This window comes from Oncorhynchus tshawytscha, linkage group LG25 (assembly GCF_018296145.1).
Source record: "Oncorhynchus tshawytscha isolate Ot180627B linkage group LG25, Otsh_v2.0, whole genome shotgun sequence".
Taxonomy (NCBI): domain Eukaryota; kingdom Metazoa; phylum Chordata; class Actinopteri; order Salmoniformes; family Salmonidae; genus Oncorhynchus; species Oncorhynchus tshawytscha.
Genome location: NC_056453.1, coordinates 47,232,251 through 47,255,738, shown reverse-complemented (window position 1 = coordinate 47,255,738; position 23,488 = coordinate 47,232,251). Strand labels below are relative to the sequence as shown.

At 44.9% G+C, this 23,488-nt stretch overlaps 1 protein-coding gene across 4 annotated transcripts in view; it reads right to left on the bottom strand.

Moving 5' to 3' along the window:
• Positions 1-23,488, bottom strand: part of LOC112224715 (calpain-1 catalytic subunit) — a 41,311-nt gene that overhangs the window by 4,369 nt on the left and 13,454 nt on the right. For 3 of the 4 annotated variants that reach the window (XM_042305821.1, XM_042305818.1, XM_042305819.1), the window contains 17 exons: positions 22,822-22,915; positions 21,663-21,809; positions 20,045-20,114; positions 18,569-18,687; positions 14,531-14,664; positions 14,166-14,334; positions 13,433-13,516; positions 12,563-12,648; positions 11,685-11,759; positions 7,985-8,145; positions 3,305-3,474; positions 3,150-3,161; positions 2,748-2,959; positions 2,637-2,676; positions 773-838; positions 572-629; positions 290-354 (listed from right to left, as the gene is read on the bottom strand). In XM_042305821.1, coding sequence (XP_042161755.1) covers positions 290-354; positions 572-629; positions 773-838; positions 2,637-2,676; positions 2,748-2,959; positions 3,150-3,161; positions 3,305-3,474; positions 7,985-8,145; positions 11,685-11,759; positions 12,563-12,648; positions 13,433-13,516; positions 14,166-14,334; positions 14,531-14,664; positions 18,569-18,687; positions 20,045-20,114; positions 21,663-21,809; positions 22,822-22,914 — 1,761 coding nt within the window. In that variant the 5' untranslated portion in view covers position 22,915. Of the gene's footprint in view, positions 1-289; positions 355-571; positions 630-772; positions 839-2,636; positions 2,677-2,747; positions 2,960-3,149; positions 3,162-3,304; positions 3,475-7,984; positions 8,146-11,684; positions 11,760-12,562; positions 12,649-13,432; positions 13,517-14,165; positions 14,335-14,530; positions 14,665-18,568; positions 18,688-20,044; positions 20,115-21,662; positions 21,810-22,821; positions 23,114-23,488 lie in introns of those variants that run through there. The other variant, XM_042305820.1, reaches the window with a different exon arrangement.

The window sequence follows — 23,488 nt, the reverse complement described above, 5'->3', positions numbered from 1 at the left end:
TGAAACACTCAGTAACTGTCTGTCTGACTGAAACATTCAATAACTGACTGTCTGACTGAAACACTCAATAACTGACTGTCTGACTGAAACACTCAGTAACTGTCTGACTGTCTTACTGAAACACTCAATAACTGACCGACTGTCTTCATGAAACACTGATCAGGGTCTCCACCATAGAAAGAGAATGACTAGAACTCTCCCCCAACTGACTTGAATTGGAATGTCCATTCTAGTCATTCTATGTCTTTGGTGGGGACCCTGATCAACACAGACAGACCGTAGAGGATACATCCATGAGATTGACCATGGTCCTACAGGACTCCATACTGAAACCGTCTGTCTTCAGGTCTTTGTCTGAAAGCACACAACCCGCCAAACATTCAAACTGATGATCTGAGTCTTACTACAGCAGAACCCCACAAGGATTGTGGCGTGGGAGTGCACACCCACCCCACAAGGACACCCCCTGTTCTCCTGAGAAGAGGAGCTTACACCACTTGTCCTGTGGTTTTGGGGTCAATAGTGTATGAGGACATTGTGGGTTCAAACGAAAGGAAACCTCTGTACTCACGTCTAGTCACCACCCTGTTCAGGATGGTCCTGAGCTCACGGACAGATATCTCCATGTCCTATAGTCACAGAAGGGACAATGAGAAAACCCTGGTTCAGACATAGATCTTAAGAGATTTAAGAATATTTGTTAGCTAAACTACATATAGCATAGCTGATGGCCATCTCTAACTTAGCGAACAGATCAATAAGGGAAACCTACCTCTCCTGCAAGCTGAGCAAACATGGATCTGAAAGCGTCATCGACGTCATCTTCACTGATGAGGTCCTGTAAGGGAACAGATGTGGTGATGTCATTTAAACCATTTCATCAGAAGTGTACAATGTAAAAATGACAATAACATGATAATGAAGTCTCTACATCAGGGATCTTAATTTTTATTTTATTTTTACCTTTATTTAACTAGGCAAGTCAGTTAAGAACAAATTCTTATTTTCAATGACGGCCTACCAGGGAACAGTGGGTTAACTGCCTGTTCAGGGGCAGAACAACAGATTTTTACCTTGGTCAGCTCGGTGATTCTATCTTACAACCTTTCGGTTACTAGTCCAACGCTCTAACCACTAGTCTACCTGCTGGTTACTAGTCCAACGCACTAACTACTAGGCTACCTGCTGGTTACTAGTCCAATGCTCTAACCACTAGGCTACCTGCTGGTTACTAGTCCAACGCTCTAACCACTAGGCTACCTGCTGGTTACTAGTCCAACACTCTAACCACTAGGTTACCTGCTGGTTACTAGTCCAACGCTCTAACCACTAGGCTACCTGCCTCCCCTCAACTATTCAATAATATGATAATGAAGTCTACATCAAGGATCATCGACCAGATTCAGCCTCTTGTCGGAGATGCTAATTGACCACAACTAAGCCCAAAAAGAGATTGTATTTGAAAAGCCTGTTTTTGACATTGTTTTGTGCACAGGGACATTGTCATGCTAAAACAGGAAAAGGGCCTACACCAAACTATTGCCACAAAGTTGGAAGCACAGAATCATCTAGAATGTCATTGTATGCTGTACTGTTAAGATTTCCCTTCACTGAAACTAAGGGGCCCGAACCATTAAAAACAGCCCCAGACCATTATTCCTCCTCCACCAAACTTTACAGTTGGCACTATGCATTGAGGCAGGTAGTGATCTCCTGGCATCCCACAAACCCAGATTCGTCAGTCGAGCTGCCAGATGGTGAAGAGTGATTCATCACTCCAGAGAACCTGTTTTCACTGCTCCAGATCCCAATGGTGGGGATCTTCACACCACTCCAGCCGACGTTTGGCATTGCGCATGGTGATCTTAGGCTTGTGTGCGGCTGCTCGGCCATGGAAACCCATTTCATGAAGCTCCAGACAAACAGTTCTTGTTGCTGATGTTGCTTCCAGAGGCAGTTTGGAACTCAGTAGTGAGAGTTGCAACCGAGGACAGATCATTTTTATGCCCTTCAGCACTTGGCGGTCCCATTCTGTGAGCTTGTGTGGACTACCACTTCGCGGCTGAGCTGTTGTTGCTCCTAGACGTTTCCACAATAACAGCACTTACAGTTGACCGGGGCAGCTCTATCAGCACAAAAATTTGACAAACTGACTTGTTGGAAAGGTGGCATCTTATAATGGTGCCACAGTGAAAGTCACTGAGCTCTTCAGTAAGGCCATTCTACTGCCAATGTTTGTCTATGGAGATTGCATGGCTGTGTACTCGATTTTATACACCTGTCAGCAACGGGTGTGGCTGTAAATAGCCCAATCCACTCATTTGAAGGGGTGTCCACATACTTTTGTCTATATAGTGTATATATAGCTGATGGGAGGAAGGGTAGCCTAGTGGTTAGAGCGTTGGACTAGTAACCGGAAGGTTGCAAGTTCAAATCCCCAAGCTGACAAGGTACAAATCTGTCGTTCTGCCCCCGAACAAGGCAGTTAACCCACTGTTCCTAGGCCATCATTGAAAATAAGAATTTGTTCTTAACTGACTTGCCTAGTTAAATAAAGGTAATATATATATTTTGTTTTACTAAACAATTTCGGGGCCAAATGAAAGTGAGTGACTGCAGGTGTTGAGAAAACCCACCTCATCTTCCAGATCTGCAGATATGATGTCATCAAGCTCTCTGGAATGAGAAAACAGACACAATGAAAATCAACACACACAGACCCCCACACCCCCCCAAAACACACTTACTCTGTCTCGGACTGTTTCTCAGTGAAGACTCGGAGGACAAAGTCGGCCTCCTGGCCAGACTCGAAGGTGGAGGGGACGATGAGGTATTCTCCTGGAGGCAGACTGAGACGGTTGCTGACCTCTCTCAGGTTGATGAAGGTCTCCGAGCGAGCGCAGGATGAGTGGGTCAGGAAGAAGTCCTTCTTTAGGTGCACGTTCTGACAGCCCCTGTACTGCAGAGGATCACAGTAGGAAACAGAGACAGATAGACGTGGGTTTGAAGCTCAACTAGATGTGATTTAAGTGTGTATCATTCAAATGAACTAATAATTAAGCCATACCCTAGGAAGTGATCATTTGTACAATGGGCGCCAATGCATGAAACTGCATGAAGCAAATTCCTGAAATATATAGCTTCCATACCTCTTCTGGAATCTGCAAAACGAAAAGAGAAAAATCATGAAGCTTTGGAAACATCAAAAAAATGAATGTCTGTGAACAGGTTATTTACCCATTATTTAACCAGACAAGTCAGTTAAGATCTAATCATTTATAATGATGGCCTGCTTGTCTCTCACCTCGTAGATGGCGAACCCGATGGTGTGCATGTCCTGTCCCTGTCCCCGGTACCTCCTCCTATCCTTCTGCATCAGAGCCACCAGGAAGCTACAGGCCACCTCGTCATCCTCAGGGTCGTCGTCCTCCTCTAGCAGAGTGATCTTATACTGGGGGTTGATCCAGAACGTGTCTGGAGGAACACAGAGATAAGACAGAGCTATACTGGGGGGTTGATGCTGAACAACACAGAGATAAGACAGAGTTATACTGGGGGTTGATGCTGAGACAGAGTTATACTGGGGGTTGATGCTGAACAACACAGAGATAAGACAGAGTTATACTGGGGGTTGATGCTGAACAACACAGAGATAAGACAGAGTTATACTGGGGGGGGTTGATGCTGAGACAGAGTTATACTGGGGGTTGATGCTGAACAACACAGAGATAAGACAGAGTTATACTGGGGGGGTTGATGCTGAACGTGTCTGGAGTAACACAGAGATAAGACAGAGTTATACTGGGGGGGTTGATGCTGCTGTGGTCCAGTTCTGTTTTATTAGCCATCTAGAAGTCTTTAGTAAGACTTTACACAGCTCATCTGTAAATAGCCCATCCAACTACCTCATCCCCATATTGTTATTTATTTTTTGCTCCTTTGCCCCCCAGTATCTCAACTTGCACATTCATCTTCTGCACATCTAATCACTCCAGTGTTTAATTGCTCAATTGTAATTATTTCGCCACTATGGCCTATTTATTGCCTTACCTCTCTTATCCTACCTGATTTGCACACATTGTATATAGACTTGTTTATACTGTATTATTGACTGTATGTTTGTTTTACTCCATGTGTAACTCTGTGTTGTTGTATCTGTTGAACTGCTATGCTTTATCTTGGCCAGGTCGCAGTTGTAAATGAGAACTTGTTCTCAACTGGTCTACCTGGTTAAATAAAGGTGATCTGGTCTACCTGGTTAAATAAAGGTGATCTGGTCTACCTGGTTAAATAAAGGTGATCTGGTCTACCTGGTTAAACAAAGGTGATCTGGTCTACCTGGTTAAATAAAGGTGATCTGGTCTACCTGGTTAAACAAAGGTGATCTGGTCTACCTGGTTAAACAAAGGTGATCTGGTCTACCTGGTTAAATAAAGGTGATCTGGTCTACCTGGTTAAACAAAGGTGATCTGGTCTACCTGGTTAAATAAAGGTGATCTGGTCTACCTGGTTAAATAAAGGTGATCTGGTCTACCTGGTTAAATAAAGGTGATCTGGTCTACCTGGTTAAATAAAGGTGATCTGGTCCACCTGGTTAAATAAAGGTGATCTGGTCTACCTGGTTAAATAAAGGTGATCTGGTCTACCTGGTTAAATAAAGGTGATCTGGTCTACCTGGTTAAATAAAGGTGATCTGGTCTACCTGGTTAAATAAAGGTGATCTGGTCTACCTGGTTAAATAAAGGTGATCTGGTCTACCTGGTTAAATAAAGGTGATCTGGTCTACCTGGTTAAATAAAGGTGATCTGGTCTACCTGGTTAAATAAAGGTGATCTGGTCTACCTGGTTAAATAAAGGTGATCTGGTCTACCTGGTTAAATAAAGGTGATCTGGTCTACCTGGTTAAATAAAGGTGATCTGGTCTACCTGGTTAAATAAAGGTGATCTGGTCTACCTGGTTAAATAAAGGTGATCTGGTCTACCTGGTTAAATAAAGGTGATCTGGTCTACCTTAAATAAAGGTGATCTGGTCTACCTGGTTAAATAAAGGTGATCTGGTCTACCTGGTTAAATAAAGGTGATCTGGTCTACCTGGTTAAATAAAGGTGATCTGGTCTACCTGGTTAAATAAAGGTGATCTGGTCTACCTGGTTAAATAAAGGTGATCTGGTCTACCTGGTTAAATAAAGGTGATCTGGTCTACCTGGTTAAATAAAGGTGATCTGGTCTACCTGGTTAAATAAAGGTGATCTGGTCTACCTGGTTAAATAAAGGTGATCTGGTCTACCTGGTTAAATAAAGGTGATCTGGTCTACCTGGTTAAATAAAGGTGATCTGGTCCACCTGGTTAAATAAAGGTGATCTGGTCTACCTGGTTAAATAAAGGTGATCTGGTCTACCTGGTTAAATAAAGGTGATCTGGTCCACCTGGTTAAATAAAGGTGATCTGGTCTACCTGGTTAAATAAAGGTGATCTGGTCTACCTTAAATAAATAAAAAGAAAAGTATTGATTAAACAGCATATCTGAACTGTTCTTCATGGTCTGGGATGGTGTTATGTTGACTGTAAATGTGACTAGGTACAGGATCCGAGGCGTTGGACTCTACTTCACAGTAGGGCCGTTTGAAAAGAAAAAATATGTGTTTTTTGTTTATTGCCGAAATGCTTTCTTGAACATGTGAACTTTCATGTGCCTTAACTGGTCTGGGATCTGTTTATATGAATAGACATGTTAACTGATTAATCTAGTTTAGCCAAGGAGAAAGCACTGAGCTATACAGGGAGAAAGACAGGATGCTTTCCGGCTAGTCATGATTGGCTGAGATAATGGGGTGGTGAGTCCTGATTGGTCTGTCATGTCACAGGTTTCTGTCTATAACAGAATGGGCTTTTCCCTGGTCAGTAGGTAGATGATCTTTGCTACAGTGGATTTTTGGAAAGCTATGGACAACTGTCAAAGTGTTGCTACAGCTCTTAAAAATATCGCTGCCCTGAATTTAGCTGGGTTTAAAAGCAGAGACTACTTTCTGGCCCTGAATTTAGCTGGGTTTAAAAGTAGGAGAGACTAGTTTCTGGCCCTGAATTTAGCTGGGTTTAAAAGTAGGAGAGACTACTTTCTGGCCCTGAATTTAGCTGGGTTTAAAACTAGGAGAGACTTGTTTCTGGCCCTGAATTTAGCTGGGTTTAAAAGCAGAGAGACTAGTTTCTGGAGGACAATGCCATGCTGACTCACATGAGATTAGATGTGTGGGTGGGCCTAAGGCTTAAGTGATGGGTGGGGCTAAGGCTTAAGAGGGTGTGAATGATGCTGAGAACGATGCTGAATGGGTTTAAACAAAAAGCTCTCTATGAGGTGTGAAAACCTCCACAAAATCTTTTAAAAGGGCATTTCCTTCAACTTGTCTCCTAAATGGGATGATTAATGTATCAACTTTTAAAGCAGCATGACTTCCCCATGTTTCCTCCAACCACAGTGATATATATATAACATTTAGATGCTCGGAGTCTGTACTTTTGTAACAATAAGCAAATCACTTACATTTGACTTAGGCCTCAAAAGAGAAATCTGGACACACATATTCTGTGTTCTGGTATGTGATCTGATTCTGACTCACTGGGGTGGTTCCTTCCTGCATCCCCCAGCTACCCCGGTCTTCTCTGATTCAGAGGGGTTGGGTTAAATGTGGAAGGCACATTGCAGTTGAATGCATTCAGTTGTCCAACTGACTAGGTATCCCCCCTTACCCTATCTTCTACTGTAAATCTCCTGTAAATATGCTAAGTGTTCTGGTATGTTCTATGTGTTCTGGTGTGTTCTACCTGTTCTGGTATGTTCTATGTGTTCTGGTATGTTCTATGTGTTCTGGTATGTTCTATGTGTTCTGGTATGTTCTATGTGTTCTATGTGTTCTGGTATGTTCTACGTGTTCTGGTATGTTCTACGTGTTCTGGTATGTTCTATGTGTTCTGGTATGTTCTACGTGTTCTGGTATGTTCTACGTGTTCTATGTGTTCTGGTATGTTCTATGTGTTCTGGTATGTTCTATGTGTTCTGTGTGTTCTGGTATGTTCTATGTGTTCTGGTATGTTCTATGTGTTCTGTGTGTTCTATGTGTTCTGGTATTTTATATGTGTTCTGGTATGTTCTATGTGTTCTGGTATGTTCTATGTGTTCTGGTATGTTCTATGTGTTCTGGTATGTTCTGGTATGTTCTATGTGTTCTGGTATGTTCTATGTGTTCTGGTATGTTCTATGTGTTCTGGTATGTTCTATGTGTTCTGTATGTTCTATGTGTTCTGTGTGTTCTGGTATGTTCTACGTGTTCTGGTATGTTCTATGTGTTCTGGTATGTTCTACGTGTTCTGGTATGTTCTAAGTGTTCTACGTGTTCTGGTATGCTATACGTGTTCTGGTATGTTCTAAGTGTTCTAAGTGTTCTACGTGTTCTGGTATGTTCTAAGTGTTCTACGTGTTCTGGTATGTTCTACGTGTTCTGGTATGTTCTATGTGTTCTACGTGTTCTGGTATGTTCTATGTGTTCTGGTATGTTCTATGTATTCTGGTATGTTCTAAGTGTTCTACGTGTTCTGGTATGCTATACGTGTTCTGGTATGTTCTATGTGTTCTGGTTCTATGTTCTATGTGTTCTGGTATGTTCTATGTGTTCTGGTATGTTCTATGTGTTCTACGTGTTCTGGTATGTTCTACGTGTTCTGGTATGTTCTATGTGTTCTACGTGTTCTGGTATGTTCTACCTGTTCTGGTATGTTCTATGTGTTCTGGTATGTTCTATGTGTTCTGTTATGTTCTATGTGTTCTGGTATGTTCTATGTGTTCTGGTATGTTCTATGTGTTCTGGTATGTTCTATGTGTTCTACGTGTTCTGGTATGTTCTATGTGTTCTGGTATGTTCTATGTGTTCTGGTATGTTCTATGTGTTCTGGTATGTAAACATATGTACTAGTCAACTGTGTGTGACTCACTGGGGTGGTTGCGGCAGCCCCCGGCGGTACTCCCCCGTCTCCACATGCCGTGGAACTTGATGGTGTTCCAGTGGCTGAGGCCGTCCTCACTCAGAGCGTCCGCCGTCAGGTTGCAGATCTCCAGACGGGAAAACTGCCTCAGGAACTCCTGGAACGACATCCTACAGGGAATATAACATCGTCACAACATAATCCTAACACCAGATCTAATATAAAATAGTCACAACTTAATCCTAACACCAGATCTAATGTTATTAGTCACAACATAATCCTAATGTTATTAGTCACAACATAATCCTAACACCAGATCTAGTGTTATTAGTCACAACATAATCCTAACACCAGACCTTACAGTAAAATGCAGAATACAATAAAATGCCCTCCTCTGACACCGCCTGGTATAGAGGTCCTGGATGGCAGGAAGCTTGGCCCCAGTGATGTACTGGGCTGTTCACACTACCCTCTGTAGTGCCTTGCGGTCGGAGGCCGAGCAGTTGCCATACCAGGCAGTGATGCAACCATGCTCTCGATGGTGCAGCTGTAGAACCTTTTGAGATTCTGAGGACCCATGCCAAATATTTTCCGTCTCCTGATGGGGAATAGGTTTTGTCGTGCCCTCTTCACGACTGTCTTGGTATGTTTGGACCATGTTAGTTTGTTGGTGATGTGGACACCAAGGAACTTGAAGCTCTCAACCTGCTCCACTGCAGCCCTGTCGATGAGAATGGCGCGTGCTCGGTCCTCCTTTTCCTGTAGTCCACAATCATCTCCTTAGTCTTGGTTACGTTTAGGGATAGGTTGTTATTCTGGCACCACACGGCCAGGTCGCTGACCTCCTCCCTATAGGTCATCGGCAAATTTAATGATGGTGTTGGAGTTGTGCCTGGCCGTGCAGTCATGAGTGAACAGGGAGTACAGGAGGGGGCCGAACACGGGGGGCCCCCGTGTTGAGGATCAGCGTGGCAGATGTGTTATTACCTACCCTTACCACCTGGGGGCGGCCTGTTAGCAAGTCCAGGATCCAGTTGCAGAGGGAGGTGTTTAGTCCCAGGGTCCTTAGCTTATTGATGAGCTTTGAGGGCACAATTTTTTTGTGCCTCTCCTATCTCCTCATTGGTTTATAGAAGCAGGTACCCACGTGCCATCCCCTCATTGGTTATACCCACGTGGGTGATTGAAGGACAAATGTTTTGCCGGTTGTCGTGGTAATATTATGAAAGTGTAGATGCCAATCACCATATAAGTTCAAAGATGAAAAAGCCTGGAAGGAGGAGAGATGACTGGAAACGATTCGGTTGGCCGTTGTATGTGTGGGTTAATTGTTGGAGTAGAGGACCATGTGCATTTCAGGTAAAATAACAACTCAATGTTTATATCCCAGGACTGTCACGCCCTGGTCTAAGTATTTTGTGTTTTTCTTCATGTATTGGGTCAGGCCAGGGTGTGGCATGGGGTTTTTGTAATTGTGGTGTGTTTTGTCTTGGGGTTTTGGTGTGTATGTATTGGGATTGTAGCTAGTGGGGTTATCTAGCAAAGTCTATGGCTGTCTGGAGTGGTTCTCAATCAGAGGCAGGTGTTTATCGTTGTCTCTGATTGGGAACCATATTTAGGCAGCCATATTCTTTGAGTTTGTCGTGGGTGATTGTCCTTAGTGTCGTTGTTCCTGTCTCAGTGTTAGTTTACACAAGTATAGGCTGTTTCGGTTTTCGTTAAGTTCTTTGTTTTGTAGTGTTTGTTATTGATTCGTGGTTTACGTTGTTCATTAAACATGGATCGCAATCTACACGCTGCATTTTGGTCCGACTCTCCTTCACACCTAGAAAACCGTAACAAGGACAAATTAGTTAGCAACAGCAAGCTAGCTAAATATGACAAATTAGCTAGCAAGTGCAAGCTAACTAGCTAAATTGCCATACATGTTAAATGCTTTTCGACCTGTCCCCAAATTAATGTCATTGGTTCAGTTTGTTTTGATATTTTAACCTGTGTGTCGTGATCGAGCGTAAATGTCTGCACGATGGCGCACGCATGCAGCCGGTTTGGGTTCCGTGTTATAGTGCCAGCCTCTGACTGTGGTGGTATGTACACAGCAACAAAAAATACAGATGAACTCTCTCGGTAGGTAGTGTGGTCTACAGCTTATCATGAGAAACTCTACCTCAGGTGAGCAATAGCTCGAGACTTCCTTACATATCGTGCACCAGCTGGTATTTACAAAAATACATAGTCCGCAGCCCCTTGTCTTACCAGACACCGCTGTTCTATCCTGCCGGTACATCGTATAACCAGCCAGTATGTTGATATTGTCGTCGTTCAGCCACGACTCCGTGAAGCATAAAATATTTAAGTTTTTATAGTCATAACATCGAGATTTCCAGGCTTATATTTCTATTTATTTGTTAATATTTTAGTCATTTAGCAGATGACTGTGCTGGCCACTCCATTATAGACAGAATACCAGCTGACTGCTTTTCCCCTAAATAGTTATTGCATAGTTTGGAGATGTGCTTTGGGTCATTGTCCTGTTGTATGTGGAAATTGGCTCCAATTAAGCGCCGTCCACAGGGTATGGCATGGCATTGCAAAATGGAGTGATAGCCTTCCTTTTTCAAGATCCCTTTTACCCTGTACAAATCTCCCATCACACTCCTCCAGCATCGTTTAATTTTTTCTGCGTCTCACGAATGTTCTTCTTTGTGATCCGAACACCTCAAACTTAGATTCCTAACACTTTTTTCCAATCTTTCTCTGTCCAATATTTTATTTTTATTGGCCAGTCTGAGATATGGCTTTTTCTTTGCAACTCTGCCTAGAAGGCCAGCATCCCGGAGTCGCCTCTTCACTGTTGACGTTGAGACTGGTGTTTTGTGGGTACTATTTCATGAAGCTGACAATTGAGGACTTGTGAGGCGTCTATTTCTCAAACTAGACACTCTAATGTACATGTCCTCTTCCTCAGTTGTGCACCAGGGTCTCCCACTCCTCTTTCTATTCTGGTTAGAGCCAGTTTGCGCTGTTCTGTGAAGGGAGTAGTACACAGCAATGTACGAGATCCTCAGTTACTTGGCAATTTCTCGCATGGAATAGCTTTCATTTCTCAGAACAAGAATAGACTGATGCGTTTCGGAAGAAATGTCTTTGTTTCTGGCCACTTTGAGCCTGTAATCGAACCCACAAATGCTGATGCTCCAGATACTCAACGAGTCTACAACTACACTGTTTTATTGCTTCTTTAATCAGAACAATTTTCAGCTGTGCTAACATAATTGCAAAATGGTTTGAACTGAGAGTCACTCAGCACTATTACTAGCTGATGGAATTACAGTAAGCCCACTCAGCACTATGACTAGCTGATGGAATTACAGTAAGCCCACTCAGCACTATTACCAGCTGATGGATTTACAGTAAACCCACTCAGCACTATTACTAGATGATGGAATTACAGTAAGCTCACTCAGCACTATTACTAGCTGATGGAATTACAGTAAGCCCACTCAGCACTATTACTAGATGATGGAATTACAGTAAGCTCACTCAGCACTATTACTAGATGAAGGAATTACAGTAAGACCACTTAGCAATATTACTAGCTGATGGAATTACAGTAAGCCCACTCAGCACTATTACTAGCTGATGGAATTACAGTAAACCCATTCAGCACTATGACTATCTGATGAAATTACAGTAAGCCCAGTCCTACCAGAACTCTCCATCCTCCATCTGTAGATGCAGGTCCTCTCTCTCAGTTGGATCCAACTCATCCCACTCAGGAGAACTGGACACATACAGGGACACAAGAACAGACCACTAATAAGAAACGGAGACTACCTAGAGGGTTGACATGGAAACTAAGAGAAGAAACGGAGACCACCTAGAGGGTTGACATGGAAACTAAGAGAAGAAACTAAGACCACCTAGAGGGTTGAGATGGAGACCACCTAGAGGGTTGAGATGGAGACCACCTAGAGGGTTGAGATGGAAACTAAGGGAAGAAACGGAGACAACCTAGAGGGTTGAGATGGAGACCACCTAGAGGGTTGAGACCTAGAGGGTTGAGATGAGGAGACCACCTAGAGGTTGAGATGGAGACCACCTAGAGGGTTGAGATGGAGACCACCTAGGGTTGAGGGTTGAGATGGAAACTAAGGGAAGAAACGGAGACCACCTAGAGGGTTGAGATGGAGACCACCTAGAGGGTTGAGATGGAGACCACCTAGAGGGTTGAGATGGAGACCACCTAGAGGGTTGAGATGGAGACCACCTAGAGGGTTGAGATGGAAACCACCTAGAGGGTTGAGATGGAGACCACCTAGAGGGTTGAGATGGAGACCACCTAGAGGGTTGAGATGGAAACTAAGGGAAGAAACGGAGACCACCTAGAGGGTTGAGATGGAAACTAAGGGAATGGATCAGCCATTATGTGTAATGCAAGCTTCAGGTTTGTGGTGACAATCTGGGGTTAGTCGTAGTTGTGTAGGTTGTACTAACCTGTTGGTTCAGATTTGGGAATGTGGAAGTGGTGGTTCTGTTATAGCAGTGTTAATGTAAGGGTTAGAGGTAGAGGTAGTGGAGACTCACTTGTCGCTCCAGGCCCCAGTCCACTCCACCTGTCCCCAGGGGTTCCTCACCCTGATCAGCCTCTCCACCTGACCCTGGTAGTCCACCTGCAACAGGACAGGGGTGGACAGATATCACTAACACTCACAGACACATACAACAACAATACACACAGTCTACATACTGACAACACACTAGAGACACAGTCTATATACTAACAACACACTAGAGACACAGTCTATATACTGACAACACACTAGAGACACAGTCTATATACTGACAACACACTAGAGACACAGTCTATATACTGACAACACAATACACACAGTCTACATACTGACAACACACTAGAGACACAGTCTATATACTGACAACACAGTAGAGACACAGTCTACATACTGACAACACACTAGAAACAGTCTACATACTGACAACACACTAGAAACAGTCTACATACTGACAACACAGTAGAGACACAGTCTACATACTGACAACACACTAGAGACACAGTCTATATACTGACAACACACTAGAGACACAGTCTATATACTGACAACAACAATACACACAGTCTACATACTAACAACACACTAGAAACAGTCTACATACTGACAACAACAATACACACAGTCTACATACTGACAACACACTAGAAACACAGTCTATATACTGACAACAACAATACACACAGTCTATATACTGACAACACAGTAGAGACACAGTCTACATACTGACAACACAGTAGAGACACAGTCTACATACTGACAACACAGTAGAGACACAGTCTACATACTGACAACACAGTAGAGACACAGTCTACATACTGACAACACAGTAGAGACAGTCTAAGACCCAGGTAGAACCAGGGTTCCTGGTCAGGTATAAACCTACTTGCTTCAGGCCGGTGACTGAGTAAGCATGTCCTTTCACCAGCTTCTTGAACGTGACCGACTCCATGTCAAAGGCACTGGTTATCTGTAGTCACAAGATGTCATTAGAAGAAGACAAGATCCATGATGCATCTGAATCAGTGTTATCTTATTTGGATGAATTGACTATTTTATGCGATTGTGGAGCTGATTAGGAACCACACTCTTGCAATGAGATATTTCCCCCTTGGTCTATAATGGTTAAGATGTTAAATCCGATCAGTTACACTATGTCATGCAAGTTCACGATGATGTTCTGGTGTGACGATTTCAAAGCTATGGTATGACTATTTCAAGTTCACGATGATGTTGTTTCAAATCAAATGTATTTATAAAGCCCTTCGTACATCAGCTGATATCTCAAAGTGCTGTACAGAAACCCAGCCTAAAACCTCCAAACAGCAAGCAATGCAGGTGTAGAAGCACGGTGGCTAGGAAAAACTCCCTAGAAAGGCCAAAACATAGGAAGAAACCTAGAGAGGAACCAGGCTATGTGGGGTGGCCAGTCCTCTTCTGGCTGGCCGGGTAGAGAGGAACCAGGCTATGAGGGGTGGCCAGTCCTCTTCTGGCTGTGCCGGGTGGAGATTATAACAGAACATGGCCAATATTTTTAAAATGTAGGAACATCAAACTAACTGTCCCCTGGCTGTTTTCCAGGACCGCAGTACCAGGAGGACCAGGGAAGGGGGACTCACGTCGATGGAGCAGCCCAGCAATGAGCCTCTGTCCAGGGCTTTGCTGATGATCCTGTACAGGTCCCGTGGAGCCTTCCGGAGATCGTACATCTCAGAGACACCACCGGTGAAGTCCTCAAAACCTTCTGTGGTGCTGCCTCCAGACAGAGCCTCGTAGGAACCATTCAGCCTGACGGGAGAGACACAGAGATACACATTCACGTATCAGGTCAGCATTATCAACTAGTAGCATATTTCAGACAAGGATAGACTCTATATAACAGAGTGTTTACACTACTTGTACATGGGCCCTGGTTAAAAGTAGTGCACTTCATAGAGAACAGAGCGCCGATTGGGACGCAACCCAAGGGCCTTTGTTGACATACTTGGAGTAGGCCTTCTCCAGCAGGGCGCTCCAGAACTCATTGCCCTCGGCCGAGTGGACAAACATGAGCTCTCCATTCTTCGTTGGCAGCCGGTCGTCAATCACCACGTCCACCCACTCACCAAACTGCCAGAACTGAAGACAGAGAGACAGAGTGTTTCTTCTTTCTTATAGCAACTTCAGCTGGATAGCAAAACACTGAACACAGCTGTCTCCTGAAACCTAGGGTAGGTCTCAATTTAAAAAATGGTGACTTCCTTAAAAAGCTACCTCAAAGGGCAGCGTTCTTGTGAATTGAGGCTGACCTGACTAAACTGATAGATAGACCTAGTGCACGGTTCTGTCTGTCTGTCTGGTGGCTGACCTGCCTATACTGATAGATAGACCTAGTGCACGGTTCTGTCTGGTGGCTGACCTGCCTATACTGATAGATAGGCCTAGTGCACGGTTCTGTCTGTCTGGTGTCTGACCTGCCTATACTGATAGATAGACCTAGTGCACGGTTCTGTCTGTCTGTCTGGTTGCTGACTTGCCTATACTGATAGATAGACCTAGTGCACGGTTCTGTCTGTCTGTCTGGTTGCTGACCTGCCTATACTGATAGATAGACCTAGTGCACGGTTCTGACTGTCTGTCTGGTGGCTGACCTGCCTATACTGATAGATAGACCTAGTACACGGTTCTGTCTGTCTGGTGGCTGAGCTGCCTATACTGATAGATAGACCTAGTGCACAGTTCTGTCTGTCTGGTGGCTGACCTGCCTATACTGATAGATAGACCTAGTGCATGGTTCTGTCTGTCTGTCTGTCTGTCTGCTGACCTGCCTATACTGATAGATAGGCCTAGTACACGGTTCTGTCTGTCTGTCTGGTGGCTGACCTGCCTATACTGATAGATAGACCTAGTGCACGGTTCTGTCTGTCTGGTTGCTGACCTGCCTATACTGATAGATAGACCTAGTGCACGGTTCTGACTGTCTGTCTGGTGGCTGACCTGCCTATACTGATAGATAGACCTAGTGCACGGTTCTGACTGTCTGTCTGGTGGCTGACCTGCCTATACTGATAGATAGACCTAGTGCACGGTTCTGACTGGCTGTCTGGTGGCTGACCTGCCTATACTGATAGATAGACCTAGTACACGGTTCTGTCTGTCTGTCTGGTGGCTGAGCTGCCTATACTGATAGATAGACCTAGTGCACAGTTCTGTCTGTCTGGTGGCTGACCTGCCTATACTGATAGATAGACCTAGTGCACGGTTCTGTCTGGTGGCTGACCTGCCTATACTGATAGATAGACCTAGTGCACGGTTCTGTCTGGTGGCTGACCTGCCTATACTGATAGTGCATGGTTCTGTCTGTCTGTCTGTCTGTCTGCTGACCTGCCTATACTGATAGACAGACCTAGTGCACGGTTCTGTCTGTCTGTCTAGTTGCTGACCTGCCTATACTGATAGATAGACCTAGTACACGGTTCTGTCTGTCTGGTTGCTGACCTGCCTATACTGATAGATAGACCTAGTGCACGGTTCTGTCTGGTGGCTGACCTGCCTATACTGATAGTGCATGGTTCTGTCTGTCTGTCTGTCTGTCTGGTGTCTGACCTGCCTATACTGATAGATAGACCTAGTGCACGGTTCTGTCTGTCTGGTTGCTGACCTGCCTATACTGATAGATAGACCTAGTACACGGTTCTGTCTGTCTGTCTGGTTGCTGAATTGTCATACAGGCAGGCAGCAGGCAAGCAGCTCAAGATTATTTGTTCTGGTCGTCTAGTGATGGACCTTAGTCCCACTTCAGCAGCGGCATTCCTTTACAAACTAGTAAATGCCCATTCAGAGGCCGTTCTAAATTATCTCCAGAGAAGGTTTTGTGTGGGCATTTAGAAAGCGGTAGTGTACCCTTAACAGCAAACTTATGCTTGATCCAGGCTCTGTACTGCATCGCTCCTCCCAAATTGTGTAAGAATGCGGAAGGCTCCATATACAATAGCTCCGCATTGACATGATTGGCTGACGGTAGGTGAGGGGGCGGGAGATCGTGTATAAACACAAACTCACTTCCTTGACAACAGCACTGCGTTGCTCCGCGAAGTGAAAGAGGTATGAACGGCCTCTTTGAAACAGCCAACGCGGACGTCGGAATTGAACAAGCAGCACTCTTTACAGACAAACAAACATGCTGTAGCCGAAATGCTTTCAAGAGAATATGACTGCAGTACATATAACGTCATTGCCCGGGACTAAACGTTAAGATTGTGACTGTGTTTAACATTGTGTTGCATGTTTCGTCACATTAATTAACTTTCTACCCGGTTGCATCCTCATTGGGCGCTGATGAAGATTTGGTCTGAAGTGCATTGCTGTGGCTTGGAAACACGATGACATTTCTAAAGAAGACAAATAATTTGTATGATTTTTGACTAACTTTGCTAGCAAATGACAACATTGCCATTAGTCTAAAGCAAATTTGACGACATGATAATGATTACAAAGCTGTTTCCTACTAAATATTATCAATGTCATTGTATTTTCAGGCAACTATTGTGTAATTTAGACAAAACAGTCATTAGACCCCGTTCAGAATGACTGGGCGTATCATGACTTTAGGGCGTGTTGAGAACGTTCATAACAATGGCATGACGCGCCGAATAGCGGAGGGCGCGATGAGAACGTTCATAACAATGGCATGACGCGACCGAATAGAGGAGGGCGCGATGAGAACGTTCATAACAATGGCATGACGCGCCGAATAGCGGAGGGCGCGATGAGAACGTTCATAACAATGGCATGACGCGACCGAATAGAGGAGGGCGCGATGAGAACGTTCATAACAATGGCATGACGCGACCGAATAGCGGAGGGCGCGATGAGAACGTTCATAACAATGGCATGACGCGACCGAATAGCGGAGGGCGCGATGAGAACGTTCATAACAATGGCATGACGCGACCGAATAGCGGAGGGCGCGATGAGAACGTTCATAACAGTGACGCCACCGAATAGCGGAGGGCGCGATGAGAACGTTCATAACAATGGCATGACGCGACCGAATAGCGGAGGTGTAACCTATGAATATAGTCACTGAATAAGTGTTTCCCTTCAAAGTCTATTGATTATCCCTGTTCAACTCTGTAGTCTGGTCTCCTTCATCACCTGAAGTTACCAGACCCGTCTGCTAGGTGGTTGCTATGTTACCAGACCCGGTCTGCTAGGTGGTTGCTATGTTACCATACCCAGTCTGCTAGGTGGTTGCTATGTTACCATACCCAGTCTGCTAGGTGGTTGCTATGTTACCAGACCCAGTCTGCTAGGTGGTTGCTACTTAAAGTCCCCAGGACATTCACAGTATTAGGCAAGACTGCCTTCCCGTCTTGTGCACCAGACTCATGGAATAGTCTACAATCCCTAGCTTCATCTACTGAATGGAATAGTCTAGAATCCCTGCTTCATCTAGATGTGTTAGTGCTACTAAATTAATTTAAGATATGGATGGGAGACTCTGTTATGGAGAATAGTCTACAATCCCTGCTCCATCTAGATGTGTTAGTGCTACTAAATACAATTGCTCCATCTTGTAGTCTGGATCCATCTGTTGTTTGTATTGTTGTATGTTTTATTGATGTTAGTGTACTAAATTAATTTAAGATTGTTGTAGACTCTGTTTTAATGATGTTGTAGTCTGGTCATGTTGTTGTATTGTTGTATGTTTTATTGATGCGATGTATTGATTGTTGTATGTTTTAATGATATGATGTATTGATTGTTGCTGCCTTCTTGGTCAGGTCTCCCTTGAAAAAGAGACTCTGGGTCTCAATGGGCTTTTCCTGTTAAATACATTTTTTTAAACGGACTCAAAGAAGGTCCATTATGGGTCTATCATTTCAGCAAACAAGGGAATAATAAAGGTTATTGAATGTAAAGTAATGTAATTGTCTTGCCGATGGCCCTAAAGGATGCTATAACCCTGCAGGTGTGTGTGTAACCTGACAGGAGGGAGATATGTGTGTGTGTGTGTGTGTGTGTGTGTGTATAGTCGTACCTGAAAGTGGAAGATCCCAGCGTAGTCCTCTTGGAAGGACTGACCATGAGGGACCACTCGGTGGAGCAGCCTCTCATTAAGGGTTAGTGAGGCTATGGCTGCTAGGAGCCAGCAATCACCTGATGGGGGAGGGAGGAGGGAGAGAGCAGGGACGGCGGGGCAGGGAGGAAGGGCAGGTGCGAGGAGGGAGGGAGGGAGAGAGAGAGAGGCACAGAAAGACAGAAAAATTGTTGCAATCATTTTAACTAGAATGGCCAGCAGGTGGAGTGTGTACCAGGCTGTGCTTGTGATGTCCGCCAGGGCCAACCCAGTTCTGGTCCAGGGCCGACCCAGTTCTGGTCCAGGGCCGACCCAGTTCTGGTCCAGGGCCAACCCAGTTCTGGTCCAGGGCATGATGTTAGTTCCACTAGGAAGGAAGGCCCAGCGGCCCTGGACCTGAGCCAACCCAGTGTGTACTGTCCTGCCCCACAGTCCAACTCTGTTCTACCAAATAGGGATTTTCCACACTCACATTCTGTACTGAACCTATGAAAGGGGAGACTTGTTTGATTTCCTGAACCAGCTACTACTACGGCTGATTGGAGGTGAAATAAACAGACTACACATTGACGACTGCAGTGAAAGCATGTTGTACATCTTGAGTAAGGTGGAGGCAACATGATATAGATGTGTGGGCACTATCAGTACATCCTGGTTGTAAATACCACTATCAGTACATCCTGGTTGTAAATACCACTATCAGTACATCCTGGTTATAAATACCACTACCAGTACATCCTGGTTGTAAATACCACTATCAGTACATCCTGGTTGTAAATACCAGAGTGAGGAGAGAAGGAAGGCGGTTGTCTTACCTAGCTACCTTACATTGAATGCACTGACTGTAAGTCGCTTGGGATAAGAGTGTCTGCTAAATGACCACATTGTATATGTAATTATGGTAGACCGTTGGGGGTTTAGCCAAGAATCTTTCAGGTAGTACTGTGGGAGACCGTTGGGGGTTTAGCCAAGAGCCGTTCAGGTAGTACGGTGGGAGACCATTGTTTATGTAATTCAGGTAGTACGGTGGGAGACCGTTGGGGGTTTAGCCAAGATCTTTCAGGTAGTACTGTTGGGGGGGCCAAGACCAGGTTACGGTGGGAGACCGTTGGGGGTTTAGCCAAGAGCCTTTCAGGTAGTACGGTGGGAGACCGTTGGGGTTTAGCCAAGGGTTTACGGTGGGAGACCGTTGGGGGTTTAGCCAAGAGCCGTTCAGGTAGTACTTTGGGAGACCGTTGGGGGTTTAGCTAAGAGTCGTTCAGGTAGTACTGTGGTAGACCGTTGGGGGTTTAGCTAAGAGTCGTTCAGGTAGTACTGTGGTAGACCGTTGGGGGTTTAGCCAAGAGCCGTTCAGGTAGTACTAGAATTGTTTCAAAAACAGGTCCTTTAAAAAAAAAAAATGTTAAGACTTCTGGTATCTGTTTACGCAGAACTCACCCAGCGCTCCCTGGCAGATGTCTGTTCTGGTAGCTCCTCCCAGGATGAACTGAGGGTCATCTGTCAGCTCCTGGAGCGAAGGAAAGGGAGGACTGGATTAGACTGGTAAAACAAACTGACTGGAAGTGAGAGGGACTGTATTTTTCCTGTTGATCTTCTAACAATTCAACAATTATATTGACCTGGAAGTCCATTATTCCTATTTCTGTTACTGATGCTTCTAGTTTTTCTGACAGCTGAGCATATCTGGCTCTTGAGAAATTCTAGAACATATGCAACTGAGGTAAACAAGTGGCACAACTAGGAAGTGTTCAGAGGAAGACTGGTAAAAAGCTGCACTGGTCTCTACTGGCCAGACTGAGAGGTTCCTTCCTGTTCCTGTCTCTACTGGACTAATGAGAGGTTCCTTCCTGTTCCTGTCTCTACTGGACTAATGAGAGATTCCTTCCTGTTCCTGTCTCTACTGGACTGACTAGGAGGTTACTTCCTGTTCCTGTCTCTACCGGACTGACTGAGAGATTCCTTCCTGTTCCTGTCTCTATTGGTCTCTACTGGACAGACTGAGAGGTTCCTTCCTGTTCCTGTCTCTACTGGACTGACTGAGAGGTTCCTTCCTGTTCCTGTCTCTACTGGACTAACTGAGAGGTTCCTTCCTGTTCCTGTCTCTACTGGACTGACTGAAAGGTTCCTTCCTGTTCCTGTCTCTACTGGACTGACTGAAAGGTTCCTTCCTGTTCCTGTCTCTACTGGACTGACTGAAAGGTTCCTTCCTGTTCCTGTCTCTACTGGACTGACTGAAAGGTTCTTCCTGTTCCTGTCTCTATTGGACTGACTGAGAGGTTCCTTCCTGTTCCTGTCTCTACTGGTCTCTACTGGACTGACTGAGAGGTTCCTTCCTGTTCCTGTCTCTACTGGTCTCTACTGGACTGACTGAGAGGTTCCTTCCTGTTCCTGTCTCTACTGGACTCTACTGGACTGACTGAGAGGTTCCTTCCTGTTCCTGTCTCTACTGGACTAACTGAGAGGTTCCTTCCTGTTCCTGTCTCTACTGGACTAACTGAGAGGTTCCTTCCTGTTCCTGTCTCTACTGGTCTCTACTGGACTGACTGAGATGTTCCTTTCTAACTGTCTCTACTTGTCCCACACTGCCAGTCTGCCACACAGGCCAGTCACAGTGGCAGCTGAAGGGTGTGACAGCCATACTACAGTCTAGATTGGCAATATAACTGTTCAGCAATATACACCAACACAGGTCATATGACACTGATCAACCTGAGTGTCTGTTTCTTCTTGTCCCCATACTGCAACTCATGCCAGCCATAGCAGCAGCTGCAGTGGCAGAACGTGACAGGGACAGGCATGCTGCTTTATAGACAAGGAAGTAGGAATGCAACGGTCCTGCAGTGTATTGTGGGTCCATGGCGTAAACAACAACACTGGTGGTCAACCTCGTTGGATCGATGTGATCTGTGTGTGTAGTATACACACTGTCCCTTATAACTGACTCTATACCTGACCCTGACATCCGCTCTCAAACCAATGACACATTCTTAATGAACTGCCCTAAACTACGTGTTAGTATTGAACTAAAACACACAGACCCACCCCCCCCTCTCACCGTGGGTCTCATCCATTCCACGTCCCTGGTCTTGGCAGAGTAGGGGGCCAGTTCCTTGAAGCCCAGAGAGGGAGGTTCAGCTAGGAAGGAGGGGTCCTGGAACAGACACCCCGTCTCCAGACACTGCTGCCTCAGAGCCTCGTAGTCCTGGTGGAAGTCAATTCAAATCATCACATACAATCAATAGTTAGAGCAACAAGATGTGCTTTTGATGTCAAAAGCATTAAATCAATCTTGAATTATTGAATTTTTCTTCCCCAAAGTGGTCCTGGATGATGAAACAAATAACATGTCATGATAAAAGACAAGAGGCTGTGAGGCACAAATAGGCCCTGGTCTAAAGTAGTGCACTATATAGGGAATAGGGTGTCATAGGGCCCTGGTCTAAAGTAGTGCACTATATAGGGAATAGGGTGCCATAGGACTCTGGTCTAAAGTAGTGCACTATATAGGGAATAGGGTGTCATAGGGCTCTGGTCTAAAGTAGTGCACTATAGGGAATAGGGTGTCATAGGGCTCTGGTCTAAAGTATCACTACAATCAATAGGGAATAGGGTTCCATAGGGCTTTTGGTCAAAAGCATTAAGTCAACTATTAGGGAATAGGGTTCCATAGGGCCCTGGTCTGAAACAAATAACACTATGATAAAAGAATAGAGGTTCCATAGGGTTCTGGTCTAAAGTAGTGCACTAATAGGGAATAGGGTGCCAGGGCTCTGGTCTAAAGTAGTGCACTATATAGGGAATAGGGTTCCATAGGGTTCTGGTCTAAAGTAGTGCACTATATAGGGAATAGGGTTCCATAGGGCCCTGGTCTAAAGTAGTGCACTATGTAGGGAATAGGGTTCCATAGGGTTCTGGTCTAAAGTAGTGCACTATATAGGGAATAGGGTGCTATAGGGCTCTGGTCTAAAGTAGTGCACTATATAGGGAATAGGGTTCCATAGGGTTCTGGTCTAAAGTAGTGCACTATGTAGGGAATAGGGTTCCATAGGGTTCTGGTCTAAAGTAGTGCACTATATAGGGAATAGGGTTCCATAGGGCCCTGGTCTAAAGTAGTGCACTATATAGGGAATAGGGCCCTGGTCTAAAGTAGTGCACTATATAGGGAATAGGTATACATCCAAAGTTTCCAAACCATCAGAAACAAACAAACTGACCTGGTTAAGGAAGGGTACGGCGTGGTCGTTGGAGCCCATTCCCTCGGCTCGTAGCCTGCTGGTGGCTATGCTAGCAGAGATTCCCCCTGACATACTGACACAGGACACGATATACTGTAAATACAGTCAGTGGCCTGGGTGGGTGCTGCACAGGCAAATCATTTACAATGTCTTTAGCCCGGGCTTGATTGAATTTGCCTGTAGCAATGGACCCAAATAGCCTGCTCTACTGACTATGAGAGTGGAGATCTCTCCTGACCTACTGGAACCAGGGATATAAATACAGAACTGGGTGCTGCAGGGCGCAGGCCACACCCGGGTTCAAAAACTATTCAAAGTCCTTTCAGATAGTTTATAGACGGGGTTGATTGAGCTCGTCTGTTGCAATGCAACCAACGAAGTAGGTGTACAACTGCAAACCTCCTGCACCTGGCACTGGAGGCAGGCCAAAGCAAAAAGATCAACTATTCCAACCATTTGAATAGTGTTTGAATCCGGGTCTGGGACAGGCACAGGGTAGAGGGTATAAATAGAAGCGAGCTAAGCTAACGGCACAGACACACAGCATAGCAACCATCAATTCTATTCCGTCTTGGTTGATTGTTTGTTGTTTTACTTGTTTTTCTGTGTATTGTGACTGTTTTTCTACCAATGAACCTCTGGTCCT